Source organism: Syngnathoides biaculeatus, chromosome 22 (genome assembly GCF_019802595.1).
Source record: "Syngnathoides biaculeatus isolate LvHL_M chromosome 22, ASM1980259v1, whole genome shotgun sequence".
Classification (NCBI taxonomy): domain Eukaryota; kingdom Metazoa; phylum Chordata; class Actinopteri; order Syngnathiformes; family Syngnathidae; genus Syngnathoides; species Syngnathoides biaculeatus.
The window spans coordinates 12,860,969-12,870,333 of record NC_084661.1 but is presented as its reverse complement, the minus strand read 5'-3'; the positions used below and the strand labels follow the sequence as shown (position 1 = coordinate 12,870,333).

General features: G+C 42.2%; 1 protein-coding gene across 1 annotated transcript; it reads right to left on the bottom strand.

Annotated features, from left to right (window-relative positions):
- Positions 1 to 109: 109 nt before the first annotated feature.
- Positions 110 to 2,216, bottom strand: ddit4 (DNA-damage-inducible transcript 4). Its single transcript, XM_061810396.1, has 3 exons — positions 2,066 to 2,216; positions 1,152 to 1,314; positions 110 to 908 (listed from the first exon to the last, which is right to left on the bottom strand). Exons 2-3 carry the CDS (start codon positions 1,309 to 1,311, stop codon positions 436 to 438), a joined length of 633 nt encoding a protein of 210 aa, XP_061666380.1. The 5' UTR covers positions 1,312 to 1,314; positions 2,066 to 2,216; the 3' UTR covers positions 110 to 435.
- Positions 2,217 to 9,365: the final 7,149 nt, after the last annotated feature.

The window sequence follows — 9,365 nt, the reverse complement described above, 5'->3', positions numbered from 1 at the left end:
ATAAAGTATGGAATCTTAAAAAAAAAATCATAAAGTATCGCTTTCTCCAAAACCATAAATACATTGAAATAAAAACTACCAGGACTCAGCTTTGTTTAAAAAAATAATTTATTTATTTGTTTGTTTATTTTTTGCAGCTGCGAAAATACAAAAAGCAAAAAAAAAAAAATAATAATGTGCAAACCAAGTGCAATGTCGTATGCGTATTTGAATATCAAATAAATAATCGTCCACACAGGTATGGAATGACGTTTGACTAGAAGCTGTTGTGTCAAATGATGATTTTCTTTTTTTTTTGTTGTTGTTTTTCATTTTCTCATAACCGTATAGCTGTAGCTGCCATTTGGGCGGTTTCCATAGAAACTGAGGTACACACTCGCTGGAGAACGCATGGCCTGTACCGTGGTGACATCATCGTTCGTTCTCTGCCCGCCTTCAACATTCCTCGATCAGCAGCCCCTCGGAACAGTACAGTTTCTTCTTAATGACCCGGAATCCGGTGCTGAGCTTGATAGCCTGCTTCCCCGCCGGGGACCTGGAGCTAAAAAGTCCTTGGATCTTCGGCCAGAGCCCGCCGGACTCCAGCCGCAGCACCAGAGTCAGCTGAAAGGTGGGCACCAGGTAGGGGTCCGCCGAGAGCTGCGCCACGCTCTCGCACTGCGGCCCCCGCTCCACGCACAGGTCCACCAGGGCGCCGCGCAGGCCGCAGGGCTCGCTGGCGGCCAGGTGCAGGAGCTCGCCCCCGATGCGCTCCAGGAGGCGGTCGGGGATGAGGAGCTTGGCGCAGCGCAGGGCGCACGGCGAGTCCTTGGCCTCGCGCAGGCTGCGCTCGATCAGCTGCACCACCTCCTTCAGGATGGCCTCCTCCGTGGGGTCGTAGAAGAGCTCCTCCTCCGACACCTCGGACGCTGTTGGGATCGGGGGGAAGGGGGTGCGTGTGAGCGTGAGCGGTGGTCTAGAGCAGCTGCTCGCTTTCGTATTGCCCGTTTAACTTCAGCATGTCATTCTAAATCCTGTCCAGGGCTGCCGCGCTGGCTGGCCCATAATGGAACGATTTCTTTAACCAATCACATTTCATTTTTTTTCCGTCTTCTGATTGGTCGGTCAGGGCAACGTGAAATAACTAAATAAGTCTGTTGCTTTCCACCCACCTGAGTCCGAGAGGTCGCTCCTGCTGCTGTTGTTGGAGCGGGACTCCACGCTGTCGGTCAGCTTTTGCACCAGGTTGCCCCACGACAGCCTCCTGGGGCTGCCGTCCACCGGAGACGGGGGGGAGCTGCCGCCTTGCGCCCTCGCGGAACTCGAATGCATCGCCTGCGTCGAAGGAAGAGGGCAAAAAAAAAACCAAAAAAAAAAAAACGAGGTGAGGTCTGGTGAATTTGCAGAAACAAGAAACTTGAGCGCAAAGTACGGACCCCTGAAGACATCGTGGGGGGGGGTGACTTATGGCTATATAACAAACAAACAAAATGCTTATTTGTAGCCATGCTAAATTATATTTATGGATTATGGGTGCACACTGAAGACACATTTGTAGTTGTAGCTGTGACGTAATATGCACACAAAATTGACAATAATTAGTATTTGATACCCATCATTCAACAACTGAATTTCCCCCCGTCATGTCTGGGCCTCCGTACTTTTCCTCTTCCCCCCCCCCCCCCCACAGGGTGTTCAGAAAGTCATTGTGCACTTTACATATTAGAATTAAACATTACAGGATAAGGGGGGTACAGTGCATATGAATAAAATGAGAAATATGGGGAAGTAAGTAACTCTGGGGAAGAAACCCAAAAAGTAAAAAAAGAAAAAAGGAACTTTTAGGGTCTTTTGACCATTTTTCATTTTCAATGTATAAATGCGCTATATGACAACGTGGAATTTGGGAATTATGCTGTCAATTGTTTCAACAAACAACGCTATTAATAGCACAATCTGATTAACTGATTGCAGTGGTCTAATTTTTTTCCTCCCCTTACAGCTATGCAATCAAAAGAAATTAAAAAAAAATGCACAGTGACTTTCCCGATGAAGTGCAATCAAATGTCAACATCGAAGTCCTTACCTTTAACGACAAAAGCAAGGGTAAAAAAAAAAATGTCAGTGATTCGAAGCTTTATTGTCTGCAAAAAAAATAACCATCGGACAACTCCCTTCTCCCTTCTCGCACCTCGTCGAGCAGCTGTCGGAAGGCTCTGCCGCTCCGGCCTTCCCCCGCAACAATGTTTATATAGCGGCTCCGAGGCCACGCCTATTCCCACCGGCTAGCCAGCCAATCAAAAAGACGAGGCACGCACGGCCGCGCCCCCGTGCTCTATCTTGCCTGGTAACACGCCAGCAAGCGAGCAAAAAAAAATAAATAAAATATGTAAAAAAAAAAAAAGGGGGTGGGGGCTAATGTTGAAAAGCAAACCCCCGCTGCTGTGGAAATGTACAGAGACTTGCCTGGGCTTGTTCAGAACACACATAAATATATGTAAAAAAAAAAAAATGTCAGTGATTCGAAGCTTTATTGTCTGCAAAAAAAATAACCATCGGACAACTCCCTTCTCCCTTCTCGCACCTCGTCGAGCAGCTGTCGGAAGGCTCTGCCGCTCCGGCCTTCCCCCGCAACAATGTTTATATAGCGGCTCCGAGGCCACGCCTATTCCCACCGGCTAGCCAGCCAATCAAAAAGACGAGGCACGCACGGCCGCGCCCCCGTGCTCTATCTTGCCTGGTAACACGCCAGCAAGCGAGCAAAAAAAAATAAATAAAATATGTAAAAAAAAAAAAAGGGGGTGGGGGCTAATGTTGAAAAGCAAACCCCCGCTGCTGTGGAAATGTACAGAGACTTGCCTGGGCTTGTTCAGAACACACATAAATATATGTAAAAAAAAAAAAAAATGTTTCGTTTTATATTCAAGGGAGGGGGAAGCTAATATGGCGAATCTGGTTAAGCCGGTAGGGAGCATATACTGCTCGGCTGCAAAGGCATGACATCACCTGTTTTGCTCCGAAAGCATTACATCACTTTTTTTTTTTTTTTTTTTTTTTTGCTGCTGCAGAGCCTCGAAAACAACACTGCAGCAGCATCTGCGTAAAATGACAATAAAACGCACTAGATGAATAAATATGCACCGCATCACATTTTGTGTTGGTGATGCACATGAGCGTAAGTACAATATATACATATATGAGCGTAAATGCATATGAAATAGCTCGAGGAGGTCGAATGCAAATATATTGGAATAAAAAGTATGCCCTAACCCAGGCGGGTACTGGTGCCATACTTTTGGGAATCACTAGACTAGTACAGGTCTACACATTAAAAAATATATATATGATAAATATTTAAAAAATATACAGTATGTACACAATGTTACACCACTTTAGAAGCAGTGATAAAAAAAAATGTTGAAGGACAGGAGGAACGGTGGACTCAGCTGGTAAAGCGTTGGCCTCACAGTTCTGAGGTCCCGGGTTCAAACCCGGAACCCCCTGTGTGGAGTTTGCATGTTCTCCCCGTGCCTGCGTGGGTTTTCTCCGGGCACTCCGGTTTCCTCCCCCATCCCAAAAACATGCAACATTAATTGGACACTCTAAATTGCCCATAGGTGGGATTGTGAGTGTGGCTGTTTGTCTCTATGAGCCCTGCGATTGGCTGGCGACCAGTTCAGGGTGTACCCCGCCTCCTGCCCGTTGACAGCTGGGATAGGCTCCAGCACTCCCCGCAACCCTCGTGAGGATAAGCAACAAAGACAATGGATGGATGGATAAAATTGTGATTGTGAGTGAGGCTGTTTGTCTCTATGTCCGATTTGCTGGCGACCAGTTCAGGGTGTACAGCTGAGATAGGCTCCAGCACTCCCCTGTGACCCTTGTGAAGATAAGTGGCAAAGAAATGGATAAAATAGTACATGTAAAATATTTGTGCAAATGTGAGGTCATTCTAATAAATATCTTGTATACATTTACCTGCCAGATCAAATACCTTTATCAATAAAATCACAATTATAATAAAATTAAACACTATACAATACCAGTCCAAAGATCTGGAGGCAATATTATTTCTTGTGCTTGTTATATTTGAATATTTGTTTGTACTGTATATTGTGTACCCATCCATACAGACATTTACTTGCAATTATTTTGAGGTTTCAAGGTGACTCACAAATGACTATTCTTACATATCTAGAGATATGTATGATATCATATTCACTTTCCGTCTGTCTGTATACTGCAATACAGGATGTTCTCCGTCGGTGTGTGCCAATGACATTTCATAATCCATCAGCTGATTGGTGAAAAAATAAACGTTTTGCTGCTCCGGTGACAACAGCTGCTGATTTGTTTACGAAGTGCGCATGGGGCAGCGCAGCGGTCAAGCGGTTTGCATGGCCGCCTCGCATTTCTGAGGTTTTGAGTCTCGAGGCCTTCCTCCGCGGCCTTCGCATCGTCCCCTGTTGCGAAAACACGCCCGGTCGGATTCATCGAAGACTTGAAATTGGCGCAATAGTGAGTGGGGAACGCTCGCGTGTGTCGGGATGTGGCCCGCATGATTGACCGGCGACCGGTCGCGGGTCACCCGGGAAGACGAAAGTTGCGCAGATGCAAAAAAAAGTTGCAAAAAAAAAAAGAGGAAGTGGTTTTTGTGCGTACGTGAGGAAGTCGGGAACTGCGCTTGGCTGGTTCCACGTGAGTGGGAGGGGCTGACGAAACAAGACAAACACCGCAAAGCACACTCAGTCCCAATCAGAAGGGGGGGGGGGGTGAGGGAGGCTGGTCCAGGCCACGTCTTACAGTGTGGCGGGGCCCATTGGCGACCCCCCAAGAAAATGTAGGTCAGACTTTTCCTAGAACTTCTGCTCGTATTTCTTTATATCTTTTCCTTTTTTTTTTTTTTTTTTTGGGACTCAGTTTTCTTATACTTCTTCACTCAACATTACGGCTTTTATGTTTATGTTTTTCAACATTTTTTTTGTGTCGGTGCTAAGGTGGTTTTGCATTGTATACATATATTTTTTAAATATATATAACTTAATATGTAATAATAATATAGCTTTTTGCATTTGACTTTTCATTTTTTTTACTTGACATGCTTGCATTTGTACTTTCACACCTTTGACTGCATTCATAGTTCAGACCGCTTTTATATTATATACATTTATTATTTTTCTTTTTTTATTTATGTGATTGTGTTTATATTTGCACTGCATTTATTTTTGGAGATTTTTATTTTTTTTTTTAAATCTTGACATGATCATACATTGTGCACATTTTTCCAGAATTTCATTTAAATTGGGATTTAAATACATTTACTGTGCGTTTTTTTTTTATATTACATATTATGTATAGTGGATATAAAGTCTACACACCCCTGTTCAGATGCCAGGTTTTCCTTATATTCAAATGAGACCAAGATAAATCATTTCCAAACTGTTTCAATCATTAATGTAACGTTTAACCGTACTCGCTCAAGTCAAATGAAGGAGAAAAAAATGTAAAATTAACTGGAATATTGTGGTTGCAAATGTGTGCACACCCGGGATGTGGCTGTGTTTAGAATTAAGATTTAAACTCATGCTAAATGGGACCCCGCGCTCGTCTTCCACCATTTCGAGTGCATATGATCAAATCCAAATGAAGTTAGTAGGCTTTTCTTGACATTCTATTTTTTTTCTCAAGGTTTTGTGCTTACACTGAATAGTATTCAGACCGATTTTATATTATATACATTTATTATTTAAAAAAGTTATTTCTGTGATTGTGTTTATATTTGCGCTGCGTTTATTTTGAATAATTTAAAAAAAAATCTTGACATGATCATTCATTGTGCTCATTTTTCCACAATTTCATTTAAATCGTCATTTATTTTGCAGTCCCATTTTTTTTAACATCAGATATTATGTATAGTGAATAGAAAGTCTACACACCCCTGTTCAAATGCTAGGTTTTTGTGATGTCAAAAGAGATTATGGTAACATGTTTCAAAACATTTTCCACCATTAATAGAAATTATAACCTATGGAAGCATATTGCTGACACACCAACAAAAAAAAAGGTCGCTACCACATTATAACGTGATGTTTCACATTATTACGTGAATCATATCACATTATAATGTGATTTGTTTCATGTTATAATGTAGATTCGTAGAAAATAATAAATGAATAAATGTCACCCTCCTTCACCCTCCCTATAACGTGTAATTAACCACATTATAATGTGAAACAATTCACATTATAATGTGAAACATATCATGTTATAATGTGGTAGGGACTTTTTGTGGGCTGTGGCAGCAATACGCTTCTGTAATAACCTGTATGACTCAACTGAAAAAACAAACAAAAAAATCTTTTGAAGTGAGAAAATGCAAAATTGCAGAATTTTGCACACCCAGGGATATTGCTGTGTTCAGAATTCACATTCAAAGTCATGTTAAATGTGAATCAGCACACACCTGCCGTGGATTATAATTCCTCTAATTAAACCCAAATGAAGTTCGGATGTTCTAGTAGGATTTTCCTGACGTTTTTGGAGTCACATTGTACAGCACAAGCAACGGGGGGCCCGCCCACCGCATCAGAGGTGGTCTCATTGTTCAAACATACAGTATCAACGAGGAGCATAGCACAAAAGATTTTCCAAGGAATTAAACATTCCGTGATCATGAAAAGAAGAAAATATGGCACAAGCGTGACATTCCCAAGAACTGAACAGTCCTCCAAAATAGACGAAAAGATGAGAACCAAAGTGGTCAGCGAGGCCTGCCAAGAGGCCGACAGGAACGTTGGAGGAGCTGCAGGAATTTCTGGCAAGTGCTGCCTGTTCGGCACATGTGACCAACAGTCTGCCATCTTCGTCATATTTCTGGGTTGATGGTGTAGAATTACCAGACAGAAAAGTTATTTTGCAAAGAAAAACATTGCAACCCTGGCGACATTCTGACATTTTGCACAAACATAAATTCTCCCAAATGCATGTGGAAAAATGTTCAGATTCAACCAACTTTCAACATTTTGGCCATTTTCTTCAGCTGGGCGTGGGGAAAGTGTGAAGATTTAAAAAATACTATTTAGTGTAAGCAAAAAAACCTTCAGAAAAAAAAATGTCAACAAAAGCCTACTAGAACATCCGAACTTCATTTAGACTTGATCAGATGCACTCGAAATGGTGCTAGACGAGCACAGGGGTCCCTTTTAGCACGAGTTTGAATCTTAATTCTAAACACAGCCCCATCCCGGGTGTGCACAGTTTCGCAACCACATTATTCCAGTTAACTTTACATTTTTTTTCTCCTTCATTTGACTTGAGCGAGTACAGTTAAACGTCACATTAATGCTTGAAACAGTTTGGAAATGATTTATCTTGGTCTCATTTGAATAAAAGGAAAACCTGGCATCTGAACAGGGGTGTGTAGACTTTATATCCACTATACATAATATGTAATATAAAAAAAAACGCACAGTAAATGTATTTAAATCCCAATTTAAATGAAATTCTGGAAAAATCTGCACAATGTATGATCATGTCAAGATTAAAAAAAAAAAATTAAAGATCTCAAAAAATAAATGCACTGCAAATACAAACACAATCATGTAAATAAAAAATAATAAATGTATACAATGTAAAAGCGGTCTGAATTATAAATGCAGTCAAGGTATGCAAGCATGTCAAGTAAAAAAAAAAAAAGAATGGAAAGTCAAATGCAAAAAGCTACATATTAAAAAATATAAATTATGAATTTTTTTAAAAAATCACCACATTGGAGCAGCAGGTAAAGCGCTGGCCACTAAGTAAAATTTTCATTTATTTTTTTCTCATACATTATATTGACCATTTTTCTAACAAATGCTTTATTTATATATATACTTTTTATCATGAATTATTTTTATGTGATTTGACATTTTTATTTGTAAATACATTTCAGTATGATACAATATATATGCATGTATGTATAAATATATATTTTTATAGCATAATCTTTTCTTTTTATTTTTTTGGAATGTGACAATATCAGATTTTCTCTGACAAACAATTCTCTCGCCGTACGTGTCGCCGCGTCACATTCGGACTGAGAACCCGAACTCGAGTACCGGGCTCAGAACTCTTTGTTGGTCGGCTTTCAGTTCCCGCCACCTGATTTCGTCGAAAGCGCCTTTGAGCGCGTCAAACTTTTAAACTCCTCCCTGGGGGTGAAATTCCCAATTGCGTCCAAGGGGTGTGTGCCTTTTGCCAAGCGGGCTGGACTGGACAGTACATTCTGTACACTCCGCACCGTCCTCGCGGGGAATTAAGAAAAAAAAAAAAAAAACACACACACACACACATACTCATTCACTTGGGTGGGGTCGGGGGGGGGGGCAGTGTTTGCTCGCTGTCAACACAGAACGTCCACCGGTCGAAAGGGACGTGACATCACTTCCTGTTCAACTCCATGTTTGTGTGTGAATGAGCGCAGTCGGCTGGGAAAAAAAAACAAAACAGCAGCTGACACGGACAACGTTCAATTTTGCAATGACGTGCATGAACGGGTTGTTTGTGTCACCCTTTTGGCGTCCTTTATTGGAGTATCCGTCCGTCCATCCATCCATTTTTTCCGCCGCTTATCCTCACGAGGGTCGCAGGGAGTGCCGGAGCCTATCCCAGCTGTCAACGGGCGGGAGGCGGGGGCACATCCTGAACTGGTCGCAGCCCAATCGCAGGGCACATGGAGACAAACAGCCGCACTCGCAATCACACCTAGGGGCAATTCAGAGTACCCAGAGGAAACCCACGCAGGCACGGGGAGAACATGCCAACTCCACACAACCGTGTGTGGGATTGAACCCGGGACCTCAGAACTGTGAGGGCAAAACGCTTTACCGGCTGCCACCTAGTGGGGAGTAACTAAGTGCAAATACTTTTGCTACCGTAATGAAGTACATTTGAAATATTAATATAATTTTGTTCCGGCCATGCTCGTCATGCAAATCATTTGTTTCTCAAATCATATTTCCCCAATAAATGAATGGAGATGTCATTAATCTGTTCCAGGCTCCCTCCCAAAAACGCATTTATTATTATTTTTTTTTGTAATGTGTCGTTAATGAAAAAAATAGCACTAATATATTGTACTTTCGGTGGAACAGTGGATCACCTGGTAAAGCTTTGGCCTCACAGTTCTGAGGTTCCGGGTTCGTGTGGGTTTTCTCCGGTTTCCTCCCACATCCCAAAAACATGCAACATTAATTGGACACTCTAAATTGCCCCTAGGTGTGATTGTGAGTGCACCTTTTTGACTCTATGTGGCCAGAGATTGGCTGGAAACCAGTTCATAGTGTACCCCGCCTCCTGCCCGTTGACAGCTGGGATAAGCTCCAGCACTCACCCGTGACCCTCGT

Bases quoted from the DNA above. Each gene is read 5' to 3' on its own strand.
- ddit4 (XM_061810396.1), bottom strand. From the start codon at position 1,311: ATGCATTCGAGTTCCGCGAGGGCGCAAGGCGGCAGCTCCCCCCCGTCT. The intron at 909-1,151 runs GTGGGTGGAAAG...CGATCCCAACAG, and splicing joins GAGCGACCTCTCGGACTCAG to CGTCCGAGGTGTCGGAGGAG.